The sequence below is a fragment of the Excalfactoria chinensis genome, chromosome 3 (assembly GCF_039878825.1).
Source record: "Excalfactoria chinensis isolate bCotChi1 chromosome 3, bCotChi1.hap2, whole genome shotgun sequence".
NCBI classification, from domain to species: domain Eukaryota; kingdom Metazoa; phylum Chordata; class Aves; order Galliformes; family Phasianidae; genus Excalfactoria; species Excalfactoria chinensis.
In genome coordinates, this window is record NC_092827.1 from 20,338,540 (window position 1) to 20,366,388 (window position 27,849).

The 27,849-nt window shown below is 37.3% G+C and overlaps 1 protein-coding gene across 3 annotated transcripts in view; it reads right to left on the reverse strand.

Moving 5' to 3' along the window:
- The window catches only part of CSMD1 (CUB and Sushi multiple domains 1), a 935,567-nt gene that overhangs the window by 717,835 nt on the left and 189,883 nt on the right, over positions 1 to 27,849 (reverse strand). For all 3 annotated transcript variants that reach the window (XM_072330835.1, XM_072330834.1, XM_072330833.1), the window contains one exon: positions 11,098 to 11,314. In XM_072330835.1, coding sequence (XP_072186936.1) covers positions 11,098 to 11,314 — 217 coding nt within the window. The remainder of the gene's footprint in view (positions 1 to 11,097; positions 11,315 to 27,849) is intronic.

Sequence of the window (27,849 nt, forward strand, 5' to 3'; positions counted from 1 at the left end):
TTGGAAATCTTCTCCTCATTACTTCATCACCACAGAGGGAGAAAGAATCTGTTCTCTTTCTGAGAAATGTTCTGAGGGAAACTCAAAAGTGTAATGCCAAGCTGCTATGATTTCAGTTTAAGAATAGTGAAAGATAGTGTCAATAGTTCAGTATCATCCCAAGACTTTGTTCCGTAACAAGGTTTGTGCTAATCGACCACCAATTGCAAAACCTCCATCTACAATCTCAAACAGGAATCTACCAATTGTAAGAATAGCAGTCTCACATTAGATTAACAATCATCTCTTTCTTCTACATTAAACACATTATGACATGCTGGGGGTGAATGTGACATTTAACAAAGGTGTTGGAAGACAAGAGCCTTGTCCTAAGAAGCTGATCTAATTTTGACAGTGTCAGCAGATCGGGTATGACAGGAGGAGCAGAATCTCCTGGAAACAGCATAAATAATTTTTACACAGAGTTCTAATAAAATAAAATACGATGGAAGTTAGGAAGGTGATTCACCTATCTGAAGTAATAATTTCATGTAACGTAGCCAAAATGAGAAGCAGAAGGAAATAGATGCCTAGGTTAGAGTGCCACCTGCTTTCTGCTTCTGTAAGAGATCGTTAAAAAAGAAATGCACCACAAATGTAAAATAAGAGTAATTAATCCATTTCCTTAAGTAAAAAAATTATAAATATCTAAAATGTCTAGAGACTGCATTTGCTCAGCTCTCTCTTGGTAAAGTGGAAACTGTTTCCAGGAAATGAAATAGAGGAAGAGAACTAACTTGCATGGCGTTGCATTTGACTATTAATGGAAGGACTCACCTTCTTTGATTGGCTCTGATAGCATTGTGGGATTTTTTTTTTTTTTTGGAAAGTTATTATAAATCTGTGGTGTTTGTGTGGAGACCTTGCCTGAAGTGCCTCTCAGTGCCTACAGCACATAGAATCCTAAAACTTGCACTCTGTATTTATGACTGTCTGTTTTACAGCATGAGGAGAAATACATGCTTCGTAAAATATTACAGATGTTTGAAGAAGTTCAATGAATGATGAAGGGAAACAGAATGTAGGGAAGGTGCAAGAAGAAAAAAAATAGCATATAAAATGGTTCTATGTGTTCACTAGATGTCCACGGTATGGTTTAGAATAGTGATACAATGGAGTTTCTTAGATGAAAGACTGAGACATGAACAAAATCTATATATGTTCTTCACGATGTCCATTACATACTGCTGTTGTTTTTTAAAATAAAGAGGGAAGCAAGATAGGTGATCCATACATACTGGAAGAAAATTTTATACAATTTACACAAAATCAAATTATTGTGGTCTATGAAGAGAATATGCATTTCTGTGGTACAATTTATCTCAAGCTAAAAAATGTGCGACAAAGTAGGTGAATCATTCTTTAAATTGCCTGTTCCTCCACACTGACTGCAAGGGAAGCTCTGGGCAATGAGGTAAGACACTCACTAAGAGTAGACTAAATTCATCTGTTTCTTGGGAAAAGCACACTGATGTGTAGAATAGAAAGTTTAAACTCGTGAAGGGTTTACTACTCCAAAAGTTTGATAAAATTTTTTGGGTATGAGTTGCTTAACTACCAGTGCTCATTTGGGAACTAGTAATGAGAAACACACACAATGTCTTCAGAAGCATTAGGCTTCAGCAAGCAACAGGCTGTAAACCACAAATCATTTGCACTCAATTCACTTAGAATAACGCAATACATCTTGAGCATAAAGAATTTTTGAGATTATGAGTTTTTGCACATAATTACACAGTGGAAAAGAGTTTCTCCACCTCACACACACCAAAAAAGTATTTAAGTCAATGATCTCATGAAGTCAACAACAGTCCTTCTTAAAAATAATAAAGTAAAAGGAAAGACCAACCCTATCACAAAGTCTAGATCTTGGTGGCCAACAGGGCACCATCTCTGCTCAAGTCCTCAACTTCATCTAAGAAAGGCATAAGGTGTAATTGATATCATTCACATTCCTAAGGAATCCTTAGTGAAACACAGAACCAAGTCACTGCTTACTTCTGACGCCATAAATAATTATTTACTCACAGCAGAACAGCTTTAAGAACAGACATTGAGACCCACATGGAATTCACAGTCAAGCCCTTTAGATGAAGCGGGCAACTCGGGATTAAACCTGGGTTTCTGTAGCTCTCAACTGAGCTCCCCAACTTGCCCGCTGCTGGCCAATTCTATTAAGAGATGCATCAGAGTTAAATGCACTGGTACGAATTCTACATAAAAATCAGCTGATCATAAAACTGCTCTGTTATACTATCAGTGGGGACATCTTAATTTCATTTCCCACCTTCAGAAAGTTTGTAAAGAAAAGAACAGCTAAACTCTATATTCTGCAAAGGCACATGACAAAAAACAGTTCTGAGATTGCCAGTAGTGGAGAGAAAATGTCTATATTAAATCACAGTAAACGGATTAGGTATAAATTCATGATTTATATCTTTTGCATGCACTGCTTTTGGTATCCCACAATTTTGCTTCAATACACTTGTTACAGTTGTCCTTTCCTCACCTCATGCACACCCCATAAAAGTTTTACTGTCCTATCTGTGAGCCTTGTGGAGAGGCAAGGCTTTTGTTGCTCATAGAATACATAACTGAGATCAGTTCTGCGGGCAAAGGAAGAGTGACAGAGAAACTATAATGGACTATTGTCTAATTCATAATATGAATAATTATCTTAAGAAACAGAAAACATTGAACGGATTATGCAATATTGTATATACTTTTCTATTAACATCCAGCAGAATTTTGCTACTTATGGTCTTATTATGCATATTTAGCTTCAGAAGCCTACTGAACAAGACTGTCAGTAACCAAGACAAACATGCAGTCTAATATTACCATCTGTTACTTTCTCTTCCTTGTCATTTGCTTTTCTCTCACAATGTTGTAAACAGCAGGTTCTTCAAAGAGAACCATGGAGCATAGGTGTGTGTTGTGGGAGTGGGAGATGAGAAAAGGATGCGTATATATACATACACACACACATATATATATACATATTTAATTGTGTTTTTTGCTGAAAGACAATAATAAAAATGAGGTCTGCAGGTGGAAGAGAATACAGACAAATCAATGAAGAGAACAGACAGTCAACAGTAAATGTTCTCTAAGGGAGCAGTTTCCTGCCAAATTGCTATTGAGCCTATTATTAAAATTTAACTTTGCTTTCTTTATGACCAGTGTCACTCTCATTATATGCTTTCTTCATCAGTTAGCCATGTTTTGATAAATTCATTCACTAGAATGTAGATAAGCATACGCAATTTCCACTTGCGGTAAAGTATGAGGGCAGAAATAACCAAGGACTACACGACTTCCCCCTTCCCCCCATCCCTGTAAGTGTGAAAAACATGACTGTCAAAACTCAGGGTCCCTGATAATGTCAGTAGATGCTCTTTTGAATACGAAAAGGATGAAAACTGAGGGAAATTTCTAAGTAAAACTGAGAACTGTATATTTTTGACAAAGATTGCTTGCACATTTTGTTTTACAAGCAGAACTTATTGTGACTGGCTAGCAGAAATGATGCTGCATTTTCACTGCATCAGCTTAGAAAAGACTGCACACTCTACTTGAACGCCTGAAAAACTGTAATACTGTAACTAACCCTATTATCACTACCTCCTTGTCCAGCACAGGGTGGCTCTCTTACCCAAAGACAGACTATGATCATACAGTCAGTAATCACAAGACTCAGTTAAGACAGGCAGGTAATTACCAGATGACAGCAGAGAACATGATTCACAGTTTAACCTAATTACATGCATCAGAAATATGACGAATCAGTTATTACATTTCATAAAGCTTTTTTTTAATTTAATTTGTCACTAAGTTAACAGATAAAGGATGTTGTTCCTCTGCAAAACAAGCAGTCAAAATTTCAACGGAGGATCTATGTTATGTATGAATTTAAAAGTTACTTATCACAGTTATATAGAAACTGGCAAACCCTGCAATATAGTTGCACTGTAACAATTCCCCAAATGGCCAGATTTTAATATGTGGATTTCTTCCTCAGTGAGGAATCCTGATGTAAATTCTCTAAAGGCTGTGCAAGGACATAAACAGACTGATCTCTGACCAAAAACTGGCGTATGAGTCATTATACAGGCAGAATTTGGGGATGCTGATCAGCAAGGCAGAAGCACAACTACAGAATTCTATCAATTCAACTTGTATCTTCAAAAATAAAAAGGACTGTCTTTGAACATGATGGGAAATGCAGAAAGACAGAGCAAGAACTGCTTCAGACGCACTGCATGTGAAATATATGATTATGTGCAAATAAAGTTAATCAGGTGCCTCCACACCACAAAAAATTATCTATTTGAAGAGTAAATATTCCTTACACAAACAACGATCAGGTCACCATTTTCTACCATTCTATCATCTAATTGGAAACTTGACTGAAATTTCTGAAGTCAACTGCATCACCAGTTTACCCCAAAGAGTTTTAAAGATGTTTCTAACATTTCAGAGCTGTAATTTCCCTAACTGCATTTATCTCATTTATGGCCTCAAGCTGTGCCAAGGTAAGTTTAGGCTGGATGTTAGGAGACACTTCTTTACAGAAAGGGTAGTTAGGTACTGGAATAGGCTCTGCAGGGAGATGGTTGAGTCACCATCCCTGGATGTGTTTAAGAGCCGTTTGGATGTGGTGCTCAGGGATATGATTTAGAAGAGGGTTGTTAGAGTTAGAATACTATGGTTAGGCTACAGTTGGACTTGATGTTCTCCAAGGTATTTTCCAACCTGGGTAATTCTATGATTCTGTGATCTGTCTTAATATAATTTAGTATCCCATTCCTATGAAGTTACATCTTAACAGAATTTATCCTGCATATAAATTCTAAGTGAAAAATTGCAGAGCTCCTTAAGAGCTTAAGAAACAAATGCAAATGTCTCTAGTAGACCCATATCCATATCCACACTGGCAATGTGCAATCTTCTGTTTTTTTTGTAGCTTTAAACACTTTTAATGGATACCCCAAGGTGGTTTGTTATGTAAAATAACTTTCAATAATACGGAATCAAGGAATGTATAGTTGTTTGGCCTAGATGTGTTTATTTCAAGCTGAATTAATAATTATTTGTAATATATTTGTATTCAACTGCAAATAACAAGGGAGGCAACGTGCACCTCTTATCTGAAATTAAAGATCTACCCTAAAATGCGGCAATGTAAAATACATAAAACTGCTCATAAAAGCTATTCATAAAGAATATCCTGTCTTTCTCGGCAGGTTATAAGATGTCTTTAAATGTGTTGAGTAATGCTTCTTTATTAGAAAGATGCTTATACGACTAATTTTTATTATCCTTTTAAGTCAAGTTTGATAGTTGCCATTAAAGCAATACAGTTTCTCTCATTTTAGAAACTGTAGAATGCAAGACATTAGTATTTTGTGGAGTCACATCCCAGTTCTCCCATTCTAACTAATACTTATGGTTGTGAAACACTATAAATAAATGCATCAAATTATGGCTATAATTTACACAACTCCAGTTCAAGAAGTAGGGAAGAGGTGAAGAAAGAGCACATGTACATTCTCTGAAGAAACATATACTACAGCCAGTTTAATAAGGAAATTAAAAAAGTTACCTGCCTCTACAGAGGACAAAATCAGGACCCTGATTACATCTTCATTATGGTGCCACATTTATATTTTAAAGAAAAAGCACTGACTGAAAAAATCACTTTAATATATTTGGTAACATAAATCCATGGATTTCTCTGATCCATTAAATGAAATGCTTTTTTTTTTTTTTTTTTTTTTTTTTTTTTTCCCACATTGAGAAACAGTAGGGCCATATGAAAAATCCATGTGAAATGGATTTACTTAGTTGAGAGCTCAAACGACACTCCATGATCTGGGAGTAAAAAAAGTATTATTTTTCATTTTAGTATGTAAGTTTGCCATAAAGAAATTAATCTGCCTAAGATTGTGAATCGAGGAGTTAAAAATACTAGGATTAGGATTTTTGCCTTTTACAAAAAGTTTTGAAAATAAACTGCCATATTGAACCTGCCACTATTGCACATAATATATTATGTTTCTTTCAACTTTATGCCCTTCATGATGCTGGTGGAAAGCTTCTATCAGCATTTAGATCATCAGACATATGGTTTAATTTTTAGGTAGTCCTGCATGGAGCCAGGAGCTCAACTCAATGATCCTTACAGGTCCCTTCCAGCTCAGTATATTCTATGACTCTTGTGATACAAAAAAAAAAAAAAAAAAAAAAAGAATCACTTTTAGCCTTCTGGCTAAAATCTGACTCTTTCTTCACAATACTATAAATAATAGCTGAGGAAAAAAAAAAAAAAAAAAAAACAAACAAAAAAAAAAAAAAAAACAGATTTGTTGAAACATAAAAGGGAAGAACATTCAGTAACATCTTGACTGTCAGGAACTCCCTAATAAATGTCTGTAGCCATATAATAACAGTTCTATTTTCCTTACAGATATACAGGATAGCAGACTGTTCTGCTGGAATTATTCAATAATATTGCTTTTTCTTGTTTTACCAAACTGGACAATAACTGTTTCTGTTACTTAGTACCGTGATAAAAGAATATTTCAGTTGGAAAAATAAAGTACTCTGTACTGTGGATAGAGGGAAACTGTGCTCATTCCTTCAATATCTCCTTCAGAAACTTGCCAGCTCACAGACAAACACAACTAAATAAACCAACAAGTGGCTAAATCAATTTGTAGGAAATATGTACAGTACAGAAGTAATAATAAACAGACAACAACAACAAAAAAATCAGTAAATTTTCATGGGGAAAGCAAAAATAAAGAAACAAGAAATGGTAACCCACACAAAGATCTAGTTGCTGCCATGTCAGCAGCTCTGCACAGAAGTCAGTCACTCTGACTTCTTTACCATCCTCCTGATCTCAGAGAAAAGGAAGATGGATGATCATAGAAGAAATGAAAAGACAAAGCTCTGAAATTCTGAACATGCTGGATACATGAAAAATGTTGGTTTAGTAAGACAAATAAAAAAATATTTAATAAAGAGAAGCCCAGACTTTTACTTTAGTGAGCTTTTTCTTTTTTCTATCTCCAGGCTTGGATTGTGAAGTTCTGAATTTGCATAAAGTTTATTGCTTATTGACAACAGGAAAAAGCAGATATTGTTTATCTTATTTCTGAATGAAAGAAGAAAACAGGAAGAACACAGAATCACAGAATCACAAGGTTGGAAAGGACCTGCAAGATCATCTAGTCCAACCGTCCTCCCTTTACCATACCTACAGAAAACCACTAAGCCATATCTCCTAGTTCCCTATTGAGATGCCTCTTGAACACTGCCAGGGATGGCAACTCCACCACCTCCCTGGGCAGAAGCATATTGCTATTTAGCATATATTGTGTATATGATGGTCAGAAAAATTTTGATAAGCTTTATTTTATAGCATGTTCCATTAGCAACTTCCATCTTCTACACTACTGCATCATTAAAACACAAATCATAGAATCATAGAATCATAGAATTATCCAGGTTGGAAAAGACCTTGAAGATCATCAAGTCCAACCGCAGCCTAACCAGTACCCCATCTCTAAGAGAAAAAAAAAACAACAAAAAAAACAAACAAACAAACAAAAAAAAAAAACCAACCTCTGCTAAATCATATCAAATCTTTATTTCAACAAATGTAAGCAATAACAAGGATCATCTAATACATAACTACCTATACCGCAGTATACTAAATAATGCATGGAGGCTTCAGAATGAAGGTAAGCAGACAGTTTAAAACCACATTCCAAATAATATATTTTACGTATCCAAAAGTATTGTTACTGATAGCTGTGTGTACACACAAAATATCAATGTCTGTACATCTGTATCTTCCTATCAGCATACAGAGTTTAATTAGCAACTTTTCTGAATAAGAAAACAATGACCACAATTGCCTGGAATTCATTTTTGAGAATTTTCCAGGACTTTCTGAAAGACCGAAATGATGAACTGAAAAAGACAATTTCAAAGCATATTTCACAGATCTTAAGGAATTCTTCAGTAAACCGAGTGTGTGATGCTAAAAGAATTAATTTTTCATATAGGAAAAATACACTTAGACTCAGATGAATCAGCATTTGTTTCTTTCAGGCAGTGGAAAATCAATATGCAGTAAAATAGCCTCTGAATGACTTTTGAAATTGAGAAAAAAACATTGAACAGCCTGGTTGGAATTCACGTGCTTCTGGAAGATAATGTATCTACGAACAGTAGTACACAGGTCAACAGCTTAGCTTGAGCAGTTTACTTCTGCAAGCACATTGATCGACACTCTCCAGAGCCAGCTTGTGCCTCTGTGACACTATTCCTTATGTTCCATCACTATATTTATCATTTCTATCTACAAACTGATATAATCATACCTGAGTAGGGTATAAGAAGGAAAATATCAAAATAAATACTTCTTAGAACATCAGCTACTCTTAACTACTGAATGCAACACTTAGTGAAATAAATTCAAAGGACTACAACTGAGTAGTAAGACCGTGACCAAAGTGTTTCACCCACATCAATTGTTTGTTATTATTTGTGTATGTATACTACCAGTATGCCAGTGTATAACAAATGACACCTCCTTTGCAAATTAAAGTTCATATAAAGAATACATTTTACATCTTTCTTCAGCTTAATTGCATTTGGTCATATTTTGAAATCTCTTTTCCACTGGCAATGCAGTATTTAAGTTTTACTAGGTTTTTTGTTTCTCCCCACTCAATAATGTAAGAGGTCTGAGACCTTCATTTTGGTTATTAAGACACAGGGATATTAATTACCTGATTTCATCTTTATTTATCTAAAAAAAACTATGGTACCCCAAAAAGCATTACCTTAACAGATAGCATTAGGGTTAAAATTTCCTCAAATACATACATACATGCATACATCAAAGATTGCTTTTAGTTCAATAAACTCCGGATTGATATAAAAAGAAAGGAGTTGTGGCAATATTTTAAAGGACGATCTTTTTGGCCACAGACTGTAATCATCACACAGAATGGTAAAGTGCTAGACTGCTTTTTTCTACAGCAATAGGCAGGTATGAAACAGTATTTTTAGTTCCTTAACTGTTGTTAGCATTATTCTTCCTATTGCAGCCTTACTTCTCAACCTCAAGCAGCATATCTTACAATAATCTATGATCACTACCATGTATAATTTGTCATTTTAAATGAGTGCACTTTAATTATGCAATAACATACAAAGTTCTTACACTCCTTACAACTACTTCTCTTTTCTTCCTCCACAACTTAAAATCACTTATTTCTTTACTGTATCATTTCAATATATTATACATGTGGTCCTACTTCCTTAGTTTTAGCCAAGATATTTAGTGAAAATACCCTGGTGAAAGCAAAAAAGGTTCTTCAAGAAGCATAGTAACCTGGCTGTAACATAACCTGTACTATTTTGTTCTACCCAGTTTTGCTTTAACAGATACAAAAGGCAATACGAAGTCTGTGATGAACATTACTCAAATATTATAATTTGCTATATACAATTATACGACTGTTTTTAAAGGAAAATCTCAACTTTCTGTATGACAGCTTTAGAAATATAATTATCAAAAATCTAGCAGAGTATTTCCACCTATGCAAAAACAATAATAATATGCATACTCTGAAGGGAAAGTTCCAAGAAACTCTCTTGCACTTGAACACTGTCAGCTAAAATGCAAGACTATAATTTCCCAATATCTGCTGAATGAACTGTCTTCAAATGTGCAATTGCAGAGAGGCACACCTGTGAATATGCTTTGTGCAACTAAGCCGAGGAAAATTTAAGTCACAGAGCACAAGTTACATCAATAACATCTTGTCATTCAAATTCTGCTTTTTTATTGTTAATGTTCTATGAGGTAAACTTTCTGTCTTCTACTTTCATAACCACAGAACATCAACTGGTGTTCTTCCTTTAAACAGTTTTCTACTAACAGATTAGTGCAACGGCAGCAGATATGTTAGTTACTGATAATAACAGCATTTGACCTAAACAGAAGTGCTCCATGTATATAGGTGATACAAGTACTAAAAGTCAGTAAGGGCAGGAAATGAAACACATATACTGTGTGGTAAAGCATGGGAAGCTCCACACTTTTCGAAACTTTTTGCACTGAGTCAACAATCAATCAGAGCATTATTTTTGTCAGAAATGTGATGACACTCACTAAAAATGCAGAACATGCTGGTGATGTTACAACATTTGTTTTAGCAGTATAATATAAATCAGAATCATGCAAAAGAGCAATCAGAAAACAGAACTGACAGTAGTGCTTTACAGTACTTCATAAATCTCACGCCTGAAGAGAAAATGACAGAGCAGCACCAACAGCAATGCTGATTTTTAATCGCTGCTGTCTAGATCCAGCAAATGGCTGAGGAAACACAACTCACGTACCACAGAAATTAATGTTCCAAAATCTAAAAGTCGTGTACTTGAAAAGATTGAGGATAAAAAAAAATCTGTAAATCATCCTCCTAATTTTAGTAGTACTAAAGGATAAAAGGCACCATAATTTCTGACCTTTAGAGGTCCCTAATTGTTTAAAAATTGTATACACATGTAGATGCAAAAGAATTTCAATTCCGGCAGAGTCAAAAAATTCGCAACTCAGCTCCCTGGTATCTGCAAGCATTTAATCTGGTATTCCCAGAGGTTGCCTACACCCACTGATGAGATCGCCTCTCAAAGACTACTTTGCCTATGACATATTCAATGGGATTCTTTTAGCAGCGTATTTACCTTCTGCTTCACATACTGTAGGCACAGTATCACAAAAGTGTGATCTCAACAGGAGTACTTTCTAAGAATGAGGACAGGTGCCTTCAGGAGAGGGTGCCTATGCCAAATCTAGATTCCATCATGGTGGCAGATTTAAAAAAGCTACTTCAGTGCTGGATTTTCCTGTACTCAGGGATTCTTCTGGAACTACCCTTGAACTGAAGAAATTTGCACTAAGATTGATGCTACATATAATCAGAGAATGAGAGAGGCATAAAATAAATGAAGAATAAAAAAGTACTTTACCTCACTTTTAAATTGCCTTGCTGTGGCTGTCCGTCATAAATTGACAGTATATCAAAATCTTCCTCGAGGGCAAAAGTATGAAACGACAATTGTATCCTGTTTCGTTCTCCTGTGATAATGATCCACGTGCAGTTGGCGTAATTTGGATAACCATGAGGAAATCCAGGGCTTTCTATAGTACCGTTTGGTCCCTGTACTAAGCCTCCACAGTTTTGACCTGAAGAAGAAAGCAAAACAAGCATTTTAGTGTATTTTTTTCCTCCCACAGTACATATGCTTACATGAATGACTACATGGAAATGCAATGTTATCATATATTTTTTTTTGTATTCCAAACACCATGTAAAATCACATTTTACTGTTCTTCTCCCTGAATTCAAAGACCCATTGTTGGCATTTCTCAGACACCTACCTTCTTTTTATGCAATTAATCATTATTTGAGGTTACATAGCCTTAGTAACATATGACATATTCATCTGAATGTGAAAATTAAGCATTAGTCTTGATGCCATAAATTCAACAGTTTGAGAGCTGTAACACTAGAAAGCCTTCAGAGGTTATTTGGTGGATGCCATTTACAAAATTTTTATAGAAATATATATACATATAATTGTTTTTATATAGAGATTTTATGATATATAAAATCATAAGGGCTTTTGGACATCTGAAACATGCCACCATCAAAAGCAAAATGCAGCCATGTTTATTATGCATTCTGTTGATACCAACAATAATGTCACACTTAAGAAATACAGCCAGATTTCTGTAATATAACACCGTTAGGGCTCTGTATCTGATCAAGATAGTGTGAACTTTGTTTTTAGGATTCTAGAACAAGAGCATTAAGGATTTACTCAGCAGGTATTTCTGTCTGCCTGGTTTGTACATCCTACAGACTCTGTGAGGCTATAGCAGCTCATTAATGGGAAGTCTTCAGCAAAAAATGTCATTTTACTGTGCACACTCACTAATTTCCAACCCGATTTTGTTAATCCCACACACAGTGGTTGTACTGGCTCTGATCTGAAGAGAAGTATTAATGAAACATTTGAGGAGAGAAAAGTTTAAGGACATTCTCTTCACTGAAACGCTTGGATTATTATATGCATTTAAGCACTTCAGAACAAGTGTAATCCCAGTGTTTACTGTTATACCTAGACCAGGAAAGCATTTCAGGATGCAATTTTATTTTTAACTTCACAGTAGTAGGTTTCTGAGACTGAATCTTTCCGAGCAGTGCTGTCAAATGCTTGTGGGAGGTTTTCAAATCTTAATAAAATTCATCTAATAAAAGAGATTCGCAGTTAAAGCTGAAGAACTAATAGGTAATCATTACTAAATTCAAATCTAACAGAAACTCTAATGAATAGATAAAAAGGCTGCAGGGATTCAGGAGGTCTTTAAAGTAAAAATCTTCTCTAGCATATCTATCAATTGATTCACATAGCTTTAATAAAACACTGATGTTATTAAACGTTACTGGAGAAGGCACATATTACACCATGAACACAGTATGAAACTTTCAGTTATGCACTATTCATTTTAATTTGTCAGTATCCTTGCAGATTCTTGGCACTGCATTCCTCTTCCTACAACCACAGCAGAAATGCCACACAAATGTCAGGGACCGATTTTAAATAACTTAATTACAACAGAAATAATTTTTTTTCTGAAAATAAAGAAAGGAAAATTATAGTGACCACCCACTATCCTAAAACTGTAATAGGGCATTTCACATCACCAACATCCACAAATCCATTTGTGAAAATCAAATAAGTATCTCCTGTAAGCTGTGCTTCTTTCCTACCACCCTGACGTGAAAGCGTTGATTTGAAAGAGGAGATCAAATGTAGATCAAGTGTGAGTTCGCAATTTGCCTAAAATCTATCACAGACAAAGTACCCTTTTAGGAGCAGAAATTGCATGAATAATGTAACACAAATGTTTAGCTACAATTTGGACTTCTAGCCAGACAAATTACCTCCCCAGCCTCTTAGCAAACACTTAAGGGAAATACAGGAAATTGCTGAGGCTAGCAAGTGAGTTCTTCCACCCACAAAATGGTCCCAATCCTGCAGCTTCCTACAGATCTACTTGCAGAAGTTCCTGCAGCCTTCAGTGACTGTTCTTCCCCACTGTGCCCTCTACCCATACCAAACCACAGAAGCCCCACTTCTCTGTTCCACCCCTCAACCCATTTTGATAACTCTGATAGCCGACATTTTACCACCATCATGATCGTTTTCCTTCTAACATTTTAGTCTATGCTACTGAAAAATTTCCAAAAGGGTAAGAAAATAAGAATGTGAAAATAGGAACTATGAGTAAAGAAACTAGAGCAGGAACAATGGGTAAAGAAAGAGTAGAATACTTACTGAATACATTTATTTGAATACTGTATAAGTGGAATCTGAATTTAATAGTTTAAACTGAAATGTTTCGACACTTCGGTTTTATTCCAAAAGGTGCTTTACTAGTCCTTACTGTAGATTCCAGTTATTGGAAAATAAACTAATGATAAATGTAACAGCCAAGATTTTTATCTCCACTTAACTTAGTCATTTCTTGCCATCTCTAGCCCTTTTATATTCCAGTTTGCTTTTGCTCTCTTCTAATATATTTATACATATATATATTTGCTGCCTATTCACTTTGTACTGAAGAAGCACAAAGCAAAAGAGATAAGAAAATGTTCTTTGTGCTATTTAGCTTCACTCCTGATTTTACATACTTATATATACACATATTTATTTAGTGATTTGTTAAATAAATACAAATAAGTGAATAAAAACCCTGAATACATTTAACACATAGCCAACTCCTAGCAATCTCACTGTTGCACACTGGAAATTGCAAGGAGGATTTCTTTCCAGAATTTCGCAGTGCTCAAAGAGACTACACGAAATGTGCAACCTGAGAAAACTGGCATCCTTTTAGGTCCCTGCTTGGTTGTGACTCAAAATATGTCAAGAGAAGGATATTGGGAAATAAAAGGTCTGCTATCAATATAATACCTATTTTGTCAGTAAATGTAAGTCCAAATGCTCTAGAACTGTCAAATGTTACACTTCTGCTGAGGAGTAAATGCAGCATCAAATCACTTAAAATCCAAAAGTGAGATTCAGTAGGAGGATATGCTTGGAGAGCAGGAATGAAGATGCTGACATGTGACGGGTGGCAGCAAATTAGATAACAGTTGGCAATGAAACATCATTCAAAACAATGAAGTTCCTAAGTGCAGAGACACCGCAGACCAGTAATAGGACACTGATTAAATTAATTACAAAGATTTTGTTTCTTATGGGTGCCTTAATAGCACATCATGTCCACAAATGCCAGGGAGCTCAGAAACAAAGAAAAAGAGAAATAAATTGAACATATTTACAAGAAAATTTTAAAAGAATACTCGTATTAGCAGTTCTGTCAAGCTGAATTGTGTGTATATACAATAGAAATATATGCTGAATACAAATGAACACACCTCAAAGAAGAATCTACTCGTGCCATTCACGTCAGCTCTGGCCCTTGTGCCAAGTATACAGATTAAAAAATAAATTATGCCATTTTTCATTGAGGACAATATCACTACACTGAATTATTTTAATATTAAAGGTGTATAGAGTTGCCAGTACTTTATTAGTCTGACGCCACATCATTGTTTGTATGAACACAAACTGTATTATTAACATTCATTTTCTGTCGAATCTTGCCTCAAAGGAGGTATTTCAGATTAGGTGTTTTAACTTCACAGTATAAAAAGTGTAATATAATAAAATTGAAGCTCTTGGGTCATAGTTTAAAACTATTGACACTGATTTCAGCCTTAGAAACTAAAGCTTACCTTATAAAGTTTATTTGCTTATCCCCTATAAAGACTGCTCACACCAGCTCAGGCACAACTTTTCTCAGCTGACAATCGCAAGTGACAGTACATGAGGAATACCTATAACTGCAATTTTGCCTTAAAAGCTGAGGTCAAATAGGAGTAGAATAACTAAAAATCAGTATAATTAAATATTGCTTTGCCATACAACTTTGAACAAAATGACAAAATCCAACATCCAACCTAAATCTTCTCCCCATCAACTTAAAACCATTATCCCTTGTCCTCCTATTATCTACCCTTTCAAAGAGTCGAATGATACACATTTTGAACAAGGAAGCTAAAACATATAATAGCCATAATAAAGTCAGAGATGTTTAAGATATTTTGAACAAATGCAGTAATAAAAATGATGTGATGTTTATTCTTGCAGCTGTTATGAGTGACATCCCCTATTCTTCAGCTACAGAAGAATGCAGTACTTGTACTGAAGTCAAGAAGAGATTTTGATACCTGAAATTCTTAAAACCTTTCTCATTAACACTAAAAACACTTGAGGTTGAGCAAGATCCTAATGTCTCCATTTTCCAAAGCTTGATCCTACTCTGAATTATTCATATTAATAAGAAAACAAAAACAGTTTATTCAGGCCAGATCAAAGGAATACTGAGCTCAGTAGTTTTTCTCCAGCAGCAAACCAAAGGAGGTACCTAAGATGAACTTCCCCAGAGAACTGCCCTCGTCTCCATGATCTGCATCTTAGGGATGAAGAACACATCCCAGCAGAGGAACATGCTCCATTAGCCTTGCTTTTGCATTTAGTAGTCTTTAATATATTTCTCTTCCATGATCCTGCCTTTGTTTACTTCCAGAATCTTTAATGTATTGTGTAAGGAATTCTAAAACATGAAAAACACGTTTTTGTGTTAGTTCAGTAGCTAGCACGTTAGGTTCATTTGATGCCCCTTTGATATTTATGTTTATGTTCTTAAAACCATAGGATCCCTTTTTAAAGAGGGGAATCTCAGGTGAAATTAAGCCGGAGATTACAGTAGCAGTAAATTCATTTTATTTTTGACTGTTTTTTAAACTCTGGTTAAACATGTGGTGCTTGTGATTTATTACCATTATTTCATCTCTTTGATCCATGACCTGTTCTATTAAGTTTTCAGCTTTAAACAGACGCATTGAGGAATATTCCCCAAATAAAAGTTTAGGCAGGGAAGTTTGGTTTTTGTTTTGTTTTGCTTTTTTGCTATAACAAAATCCTCCACCCTTTTATATTCTGAACTGCCCCCAGCAAGGCTCATTTATAGGCTCCTGGGTTCCAGCTGCATTCAAAAGTTGAATAGTTTTTCATTTTACCACGCTGCTCCTCAATGATCTCTGTTACTGTTGTTGTGTTTCCAGGCAAGTCTTCAGAGGGCCCAGGAGCACCAAAACCTTACTGGGATCTAGCTCCTACATGTGCCTTCAGCTAGCTCACCTTAAGATTAACTCCCTCTGGCAGTCCATATAAAACAGCATAAATCACTTTCTTTGAATAGATAACAGCATGAGTCATTGAAATTATGACTCCCCTAACTCATGCACATGTACACTTGCAGGAATTTTGCCATTTTAAATAAGTACTAACCAAAACATAAATGATTCTGAGCAAAGCTCAGAACCTCATTGCAGCCTTTCAATACCTGAAGGGAACTTACTCCCAGGAGGGGAGCAAACTCTTCGAAAGGGCTGATAATAGCAGGACTAGGGGAAATGGTTTTAAGTTAAAAGAGGGAAGATTTAGGTTGGATGTTAGGGGGAAGTTCTTTACTAGGAGAGTGGTTAGGTCCTGGAACAGGCTGCCCAGGGAGGTTGTGGATGCCCCGTCCTTGGAGGTGTTCAAGACCAGGTTGGACAGGGCTCTGGGCAACCTGATCTAGTAAAGGCGTATGTTTGGTGGCCCTGCTAGGCAGGGGGGTTGGAACTACATGATCCTTGAGGTCCCTTCCAACCCAGGTCATTCTGTGATTCTGTGATTCTGTGAAAGCTCAAGAAAGGAATAGTTTTGCAAATGTCTTTTAATGAGAAAGGGGAAAAAAAGTTCTTGATCTAGTGCAAAGACACTATGCAAGTGTAAAATAACATAAGATTTTCTCCTGAAGTACAAGTTACTACAGAATTAAATTGTTGTTGACATTAATTCATAGTCCAGTCTTTCCACAACTTGCTTTAAGTCACCCTGAAAAATAATTTGAGGCTCTTAGTCCAATTTCATGCAGGTTTTATTTTTCCTAAATTAAGTTAATGAGCTAAGTTGCTGACTATCACAACCGGCAGCTTGATAAAACTGACTGCTCTTCCCTTACAGCAATACAGTATTTCAACATTAGAAAAAGAAACCATCAGAAGCTATTGGGTCTGACCTCTTTGCTTTCTCCAGAGGCACAGGCACTGTCCCCTCCTGACATGCAGCCCTCTATGTACGCCCACCTAGCTGTGCAGACAACCTCAGTAGGGGGCTGCACACCCAGTTGCTTTTCTCTGGCCTTTTCTTTTTAATAGTGAATTTTGACATGCTACCTTTCTGTTTTCTACCCCGACTTCACCTGGAAGCCCCTCATATTTCCCTGCCTGATGCTGAGGATCCGCAGCTCATCAAAAACCTCATTGTGCACTATGTGCACTCCATTAGTGCTTTTCACCACTGAAGCTTCCTAAATTAACTTCAGTCAAGAACAGAACTGTCAAATGGCCAGAGATGCACAAGCACTATTTTTTGAGGACTGTTCCAAACAGCATTTCGCTACTTCAAGTATCCTTTAAACATTAATTATTAAGTAACTCCCACAACACGATTAAAAGCTACTTTCTGAGGAACCTATAAAAGCAGAAAGTATCAAGTTCTTTTTAACTGAGCTATCACTGAAGATTTATTTGCAATGACAAGCCATGATCTTCCGTGGCAGAACTGAAATACCCCCAGCCAGCAGTGATGGGATGAGGAATTTACAGAGCACCCTCTTGGCTGCTTGGTGCCAGCTTCTCCTTGCTGGTTATCTTCCAACTTTCAAGGCCAGGAAGAGCTGATACTGCAAAGCTTCAACATCACCAGAATTTAAATGCATTTAAGATGGTCTCAGGCCAATGTGAAATGAGTAAAAATTTACTCACAATGTGCTTGCAAAATTTTTCATTTCAGGAAGTCTGGTAAGAAATTGTGTGCAATTTTATCTGAAATCAGTAAAAACAAGCTTATTGTTCATCTGTGGTACAGTCATATGATAAATACCTCATTCTTGCACCCACAAAGGAGCACAGACAACAAAAGGTGGGGGAGTCCAAACAGGCTCCAGCCTCGGTTCCTTCCAGGCCCATCAGAGAACACCTCAACCCATCACAGGCCCACCTCCACACACCCAGCAGAGCACAGGTATTCCAGAGAAGAGAAAAGACTGTGTAGGATGCACAGCAAGGGACACCCTGCCTGGGCCTCTCCAAGCACCACAACAAAAGAGTCTTAGCCCCACTGTTCTGACATGAAACCCACCATAATGGGGCAACAGGAGTAGCTCTCCCAAATGTCTTTCAAATAGAAGTGGAGGCCACTGTCTAAGAACACATTGTGAGATGCAGGAAAAAAGCATTTTGGCATTGAATAATATACTAGGGTTTATTTAAGGGAGAAATCAACACAGAAAAGAAGGGATTTGGTTCATTTTTTAGCAAGTATCTGTAAGCATTTGTGCATTTGCAAAGACAGAGCCAGATGAGACCAGTGAGCAAGTAACCTGTGCTGGGAGCTAGGGGGAGTGTGTCACTGGGAGAGACTGCACAGCTTGGAGGTCTGAAGGGGCAAGATCTATACTTTTGTGCCTCCATGCATGACACCACAGGAGTATGGCTAATGGGGAACCAAAAGAGTCCTGCCTAGCTCTGTGTGTGTGAGCACACATGTGACTGCATGAAGGTCTGAGCAACTGGAGCAAGGCTGTGCTCCTCAGCTCACATGCCTATAGCTACCAACTACTGGGGAGAATGGGATCTAGGGACAGCTATGGGGACTCTGAGTACTTAAGACTATCTGCTGGGGGGAATGTATGTCTGTAGTCTTGCTACTAACAGACTTTCATCTGAACTAGCCAGAGGAGAAACAGGATGATGTCACTGGTGTTGTCCAAGCTCACATGAGCGCTGACTGAGTCAATCTTTCTGAATGCTAAACCTGTAAGCAGTGATGTAAACATGTGCTCTGTGGGTATGAAGTCTGCCAGGTTTAACTTCTTGTCATTGGCTAGGATGTAGAGTCAATGCTGTTGTAGCTCCATGCTCTGTTGGTTGCCAGATTCAGCCCTTCCTAGCACAATCAGTTGCTTCTGAATCATTAAATGTTCTGGAGTTTGGCAGCTAAAACTTAAAATAGGGGGGAAAAATGGCAACTATTTTGCAAAATTTAGATTGATTTCTTGTCAACACAGATCATTTCAATCCTTCAATTGTTGGCTGTGCCTAGTCTAGGACCTTCACTGAGTCCACCTTATGTGAGATGAACAGTCAGTAAATGTTAAAACAGACACAGTAATTAAATACTGATACAGGCATTCATAAAGTGATTGCAACTTCATCACTCTATAAAGCATCTTAAATTCGGATCTTACTTTTAGCCACAGGATATATACATATTGATTGTGTTGATTAAACAAAAATGCTGGTGATTTCAAAGTCTCAGATCAGTTCTCTGAGAGTCAGGCAAGAGTTCCGTGCGCAATTATTTCCTATGTACATTTAAGCTTTGATTCAGCATCCAACTGAAATTAAATCATTGTGAAGGTTAAAGACAAATATTACTGTTCAGCAAGAAATTCTCAAACAAATCCTGTCATTACGGTAGCTTTGCTGTGTACCAGAGCAAAACATCTTAATTGCTGGTATGTGGAAGTTTTTCTCTATTTTAATGAAGTTCTCAATGCTGAAATGCGCATTATACATCAGTTGAATTAGGTTGCCATTACAAATAAAGAAAAAGATATTTCATGTTCCCTTTCCAATACAGAAATGTGCAAAAGACCAATAAATCAGTATTCAAACAAGTTAACTTGGAAATAAAGTGTGGCAAAATATGTTTCTCTGCAGGAAAACATTTTTTGAAGGATTTTAATGCTTTAAAAAATAATAATAATAAATAAAATAAAATAAAATCCTGTCTACATCACCATTTCAGTGCCAAAAATTTAAGATACCATAATTGCTCTCTCAAGGCTACTAGATTATATGTAGGTAATTTTATTCCTTTATTCCTTTTCCTTCTAAATCAGCAGAAAGGCAGAGTTCTCCAAACTCTCTATTCTTTCTTTGCATTTACTACAACTGTATTCAAGATCCATCAAAATGAAGGGTAAAAAAAATGCATTAAGAGGAAAGGGAAACAATTTAAGTTGCATACCAGATATGAAATATGAAAGAGGTGGTATTGAGAAAAGTTCTTTCAGAAAGCCTAAGGTTCTACATAGTAAAGCCTCAAGCTAAAGATAGATTTAGTGCCCTGTAAAACAAGACTAATCTTCATATTTGCAAACTCGTTCTGCAGATGGAGATCATTGAGAACACAATGAATTTTATTACTTTGTTTACTTTTCTAAGGTAACGTAAAATAAATTGAGGCTTCAGGTAAACATCACTATTACTGTTACAGGTACTTAGCAACAGCTAGTAAAGTGAGACAGAACCACATGGCTAAGGTAAAGAGCTGATCTCATTGTGAAATAATAAGGTAATAATCTCAATTCTTTTCTGAGCTTCACCGGACTAAGAGCAACTCAGCCTTAAGCAAGATATGCAGGGAAGAGTGGTATTTTGGTAGGGCTTGCTGGATTTTGCTTCTGCCAGACGTCTGCAACGTGGAAGATAACTGCCTGCACTAAATCTGATTACTTCAGTTTTGTCACTTTCATTTTTTATTGATGCCACTCTCCCAGATCACTTCACTGAGAGCCCTGCTCACATACCAGGATCTTAGAACAGGTTCCTTATTACAATCTATGTCACTGGATGCCTAAATCATCAGGCTGGGAACTGTAAAACAGTTCAAGCAGTCTGATTTTATGTTAGAAAAGTATACTGTCAAGAACCCCAGTTCTGAAAACTGGGAAATCTGTATGTCTCATTAGAACTGCTCCATGAGCATCATCTGCTCTCTCTCTTTTTTTTTTCCCTGTTATTACTTTCTTCATGATTTCTCTTATCCTGTAGGCTTTCTAGCATTTTTCTCTCCTTATACTGAGGCTGAGTACAGAAAGTTTCAGATTAGTTCATTTATGCTACTTTAATTCATTCTTCCCTTCACACTTAAAGCAGAACCTCTTAAGTTTATTGTTCTTTAATTATCAGTGCAGTCAACTGACACCAACTGAAAAAGACAAATACAACCTTTCAAATTAGACTGCTACGTCCCATTTGAGGAAAGCATGAGCAGTAACAAATTCTTCTGCAGTAACTCAAAAATCTCATTTCAAAAGGCAGAAGAGTTACTTTCAGAACTGGATGTGGAAAGATTAGATAGTATCACATAGAGACCTACACAGGCTCAAGCAAGAGAACATCTTGAGATCCAACATAGGTCTTGCACCTGGGTCTCAGTAATTCCCACTATCAATACAAGCTGGGGAATGAAAGAATAGAACAAAGCCCTGCTGAAAACAGCCTGGGGGTGCCGGTGGATAGCAAACTGGACATGAGCCAGCAATGTGCCCCCAAAGACCAAGAAGACAACCATATCCTAGGCTGCAACAAAAGAAGCATGGTCAGCAGACTGAGGGAGTTGATCTTGCCCCTCTACTCTGTGTTGCTGAGATCTTACCTGCCACTTCAAATTGTATTCATTTATATGTTGGTTACAATTTCAGAGCTCTAGGCATGCTGCTCAGTGGCACCACTGACAAAAGTTCACACTGGATATCCGCTATTTTTTTTCAAAGTAAAAATCAAACTAGCTTAATTTACAAATCAGATAACAGCTTTACAGCTGTTTATGTGATCTTACAGAATCACAAATCATGTAAGTAAATAACAATGAATAAGACCAACAGTTCCTTCTGAAAAATGAACTCTTCTACAGACTAGTTATTAGGGACTGTATGACTAAACCAATCTTCACATTGACCTTTACCTGGTAACATTTTTGGAGCTTCCCTAGAACATCTTCCCTTTAACATTTCCACTGAAGCATTCTTTAAATATTTCCATTGAGCAAGTAAAGCCTTCTACTCAAGCAGGGACACTAATAACCTTAAAGTCATACTGAATTTCCATAAGGCACAAAGGAAAAAAGTCATGAACTTCTTAGGTGAAGTTTCATGCATTAATTGCCTTTTTTAAATTGTCCCAGACAATATATAGACGTATAAGGAGTCTGAAGAGTGCTACACTCCAACTGAGAAGGAGATCTTAGCCGCATACGAGGGGGTTCGGGCTGCTTCCGAAGTAGTTGGTACTGAAACACAGCTCCTTCTGGCACCTCGGCTACCAGTGCTAAACTGGATGTTCAAAGGGGAGGTTCCTTCAATCCATCATGCTACCAATGTCACCTGGAGCAAGTGGATTACGCTGATTACACTACGAGCATGAATGGGGAACCTCAATCGTCCAGGAATTTTAGAGGTGATCATAGACTGGCCTGAAGGTAAACAGTTTGGAACATCACCAGCAGAAGAGGTGTCACATGCTAGAGAGGCCCCACCATACAACGAGCTACCAGAAAATGAAAAGAAATATGCCCTGTTCACTGATGGATCATGTCGTATTGTAGGAAAGCATCGCAAATGGAAGGTTGCTGTGTGGAGCCCCACTGAAGGTAAGGGAGAATCAAGTCAGTTTGCAGAGGTAAAAGCTGTCCAGCTGGCCTTAGATGTTGCTGAACGGGAAAAGTGGCCAATGCTTTATCTTTATACTGACTCATGGATGGTGGCAAATGCCTTATGGGGGTGGTTACAACAGTGGGAACAGAATAACTGGCAGCGAAGGGGTAAACCTGTTTGGGCTGCTGAACTTTGGAAAGACATTGCTGCCTGAACAAAAGGTATGGTTGTAAAGGTGCATCACATGGATGTACACGTGCCCAAGAGTCAGGCTACTGAAGAACAACAAAACAACCATCAGGTAGATAAAGCTGCCAGAATTGAGGTGGCTCAAATCGACTTGGACTTGCAAAATAAAGGCAAACTATTTCTAGCTCGATGGGCCCATGAAACCTCAGGCCATCAAGGAAGAGATGCGACATATAAGTGGGCCAGAGACTGAGGGGTGGACTTAACTATGGGTGCTATTGCACAGGTTATTCATGACTGTGAAACATGTGCCATAATTAAACAAGCCAAGAGGATGAAACCTCTCTGGGAGGAAGGGCGATGGCAAAAGTACAAATATGGGGAAGTGTGGCAGGTTGATTATATCACCTTGCCACGATCTCGCAGTGGTAAATGCTATGTGCTTACCATGGTGGAGGCAACCACTGGGTGGCTTGAAACATATGCAGTACCCCATGCTATCGCCCGAAACACCATATTGGGTCTTGAGAAACAAGTTCTGTGGCGGCATGGCACCCCAGAAAGAATTGAATCTGATAATGGGACACATTTCAGAAATTCCCTTATAAATACTTGGGCCAAAGATCATGGCATTGAATGGATTTATCATATTCCCTACCATGCACCAGCTTCTGGTAAAATTGAACGATATAATGGGTTGTTGAAAACAATGTTGAAAGCAATGGGTGGTGGAACATTTAAGCACTGGGAAAAGCATCTAGCAGAAGCCACTTGGTTGGTCAATACTAGAGGATCTGTCAATCGTGATGGTCCTAGCCAATCTAGCTCCCCACACACTATAGAAGGAGATAAGGTCCCTGTTGTACATGTAAGGAACATGTTGGGAAAAGCTGTCTGGGTCCTTCCAGCCTCTGGAAAAGGAAAACCTGTTCATGGAACTGTTTTTGCCCAGGGACCTGGGTGCACTTGGTGGGTAATGCAGAAGGATGGGAATGTTCAATGTGTACCACAAGGGAATTTGATGCTGGGGGAGTGCAGTCAATAATTCTATGTATCTGTGTATATATTTGCATGTGTAGTGTATTTTAGTTATTATAATTATACATTTAATTATGTTACATTTAAATGTACTATTTAGCTATCATAGTTTTATATACATGTATATATGTATATATATTAACCATGATGTAATAATGTAGAATAAGGGGTGGAATGTCATAGTTTTGTGGTGTTGCTGTCAATATTCCACATCATAACATCATGTGCAGTATGGATCATTCATACTCCAGTTCCGTAGAATGGTAGCATCCCGGGTGCTCAGCTCTCGGAGAACTACATATCTCAGAGGACACCGCGACCAAAGATAAGTCACGGGAGGAAGACATATATAATCTCGCTCCCAGGCTGGAACTTTCTCTCTCTCGGACTCTCAGGGAGTGGGAAGCATTCCTGCCGTGTCGCCTAGACTTCACAGTAGGCCTCTCGGTTTTCGGGGACTCCCTCTCCCTCTGTTTTGTTCGATTTATTAGCCTCAAGCATTGTATTCCGATATCATATTTAGTAAAATAAGTTTTCCTCCTTAGATTGCTGCCACTGTTTTATTTTCTCTTCCTTTCCGGGGCCCCGGGAGGGGAGGGAGGGGAGGCCCTACGGGGCAGCTGCCCTGTCACGGATACAGGTAAATCTAGGTAACCCATGACACTGAGGGAACTGGGGCTGTTTAGTCTGGGGAAAAGGAGGCTGATGGGAGACCTTATTGCTCTCTTCCAGTATCTGCAAGGTGCTTACAGTGAGAGCAGGGTTGGTCTCTTCTCACTGGTGACAGGACAAGTGGAAATGGCCTCCAGTTGTGTCAGGGTGAGTTTAGGTTGGATATCAGTAAACACTTCTTTACAGAAAGGGTTGTTAAGCACTAAAATAGGGCTCCCCAGGGAGGTGGTTGACTCACCATCCCTGGATGTGTTTAAAATCTGTTTGGATGTAGTGCTCAGGGACATGATTTAGCAGAGGGCTGTTAGAGTAGTATGGTTAGGTTGTTGTTGAACTCAATGATTTTTGAGGTCTTTTCCAACCTGAGTGATTCTATGATGCTATGAAGGAAGAATTCTATGAAAAGTAATCTCAACAGTGCAAACTGTATTATTTATAGAATCACAGAATCACCAAGGTTAGAAACATCTGCAAGACCATCCAGTCCAGCCATCCACCCATCACCAATATTTCCCACTAAACCATGTTCCTCAGTACAACAACTAAACGTTTCTTTAACATCTCCAGAGGAACAGTGACCCCAGATCCCATCCCAGCTTCTTTGCCCTTCTCTGAACACTCTCCAAGGCCATTAGAAAAGTTTTATATAACTAAAATGTAGTGAGCATTACAAAATGTGGATGTGCAAAATATGATTTTCAGTGAATTCTTGATGTTAACTTTACAAACATATCTAAGAAAAAAATAAACAAACTATGACACCTTTTAGTTTTTAACATTACCAGAGTGGGAGTGATACAGACACAAACTCCCTGGTGATTATGAAGTACAGGTACTTGAGACTTACAAGGCTGGAGCTGAAATGTGTTCTAATAATCTTAACAAAATGGAATGTAGTACCATGTATTTCTTATATTGCTGATTGGTTGCATACTATTAAAGGATAACTGAGGAGCCATGGGTTGGAATGGAGGGTAGTGAGCCTGAGACATGATGTCAGTAGCGGCTATAGACACAGCGGTATTTAAAACAGAGCAGCTAAACACTGTCTTGCAGTATCAATAACAAACAAAACTGCATGAAAAAATATAAGTGTGATTCAGCATCATTCCAAATCTTTTGGCTTTATCTACACTGATTAAATGTATGCCAAAACATTGCCATTCTGATTTGGTGCCCTCAGTTGGTACTGGAATACATTACTAGAAAGATTCACATATCTTTATGTACATCCATAAGATCAGGTTTTATTTCTCCCACACTAAATGTTTTTCAGTTTTTTTTTTTGTTTTGTTTTGTTTTTTTACTGTATATATCTCAATAATTTAGATTCATAAACAATGACACATAAAATTATGAACTCTGATACTTAAAGTGCCGTTTGTGTTTGCTTTAAGCTGCTGCTAATTAGGATAATACTAAAGACTGCTATCTATTTGTGTATCTATACGTATCTTCATGATAGATACCCTATTTCTAATTACTAATTAAACAGCACGTGCACGTGATTGAGATAGGTTGCAGAAATAAAATGCATTCAATACAAATATATTAAGAAAGTTAAATGACATTACAAATTGGAACTGTAAAAGACGCAAGACTGTACGTTATTATCTGCTTAGAGAAATGAATTCTCCTAACTGTGCAACACTTCATGAGATACTGCACTTTTTAAAGATTGTTTGCTTGTACTATATAATTGTTTCTTGCAAAAGTAAGATGGATGCTATTTTCAAATACCAAATTGAAAAACCACCCAAACATTCAGCTATTTATGCAAGGTCAAGCACATGAAATTGCAGAAACTGCATTTATGTTCCCTTGGGAATTTTCATCTGTTTTCTGCCCTCACCTACTGCATCTACATGGTAACACACAACATTAGAAGAGACCAGTTCCAAACTGGAGCTCAGAGCAATTTTTAATCCTTGATTAAGTCTCATTTGATGCATATTTGAAATAAGTATAGGAGATCTACTTTCTCCAGTAATATTACAAGCAATATGCTGTTATGTTCATCTTACATTAAATACTATACAACAGAACAAGCTGTCTGCATCACTGACATCCTCAGGAGCTTCTCTGATTGATGAGAAGCAGACAGCCAGAATAAGCACATCAAGAAGATGCTATTCACACTGGCACTGCTAAGGTTGGTTCTGGCAGGGTCAGTGTCAGGTCTGTGCTGCAGAATGGCCCTTGGACCTGCAAGCAGTTCTGATGCATGGTCACTGCTTCCACAAAATGACACAGAGACAGGTTTCTCTAGGACACAATCTATTTACTACCCATTGGATATAGATAAACTTAAGGTCCTTTCTCCATAAATATGTCGATTTCATTAATTTTCTAGGCAAGATACAACAACACAGACCACTGTTTCTCTATGCCTGACATAAAAGCCTTGATAATTTTGATAATTAGGGTATATAATTTTAATTAAAATAGCTGAGACATGGGGGTGGTTGAACGGGATGATTTTGAGATCCTAGCCTCTTAGAACAACAACACAGTCTCCATGACTAGAACTGTTCAGAAGTGCAATCCACACTGCTGAAGTCAATGACAAGGCTTCAGTGAGAGAAGAATCAACTCTATACGTGGACTGAAATTAATTATATACCTGGCTTTCTTCTATATGGAGACAGAAAATTTGAGAGTGAAACTACTGTCATGGTTCAAGAGAAGCAAAGAAGACATGCCTTTGGGAGGCTCTGCATGGCCATCAATATGTTCAGGATAAGACTGCAAAACATTAGCTTTCATTCACATTGCATCACGCCGCATTATGTCATGCCGTCTTACATCTCAACTGACAGACACAATTCTGTTACAGACATAACATAACGGAGAAAACAGAAAATGTCTAAGAGCGTTCACTCTAGTTGAGGTGACTAATCCATTATCAACTATCATAAAACAAGCTTAAACTAGTTTAAAATGTTTCTTGAAACTTACAAATAAAAAAAAAAAAAAAAAAAAAAAAAAGTTGTCAGTGTTGCACTTTTTATACAGCCAACTATAAATTATTAATTCAACCCACATCATACTGGTTATTAGATTACAGCTGCACAATTTACTGTTGAAATTCAGAAAGTGCTCACCTCTAGCATGCCCCTAGCACACCTGTCTCTCAGCTTACCATGCTATTTAGAACTTTCCTTACTCTAGGGAAATGTAATCACACATAT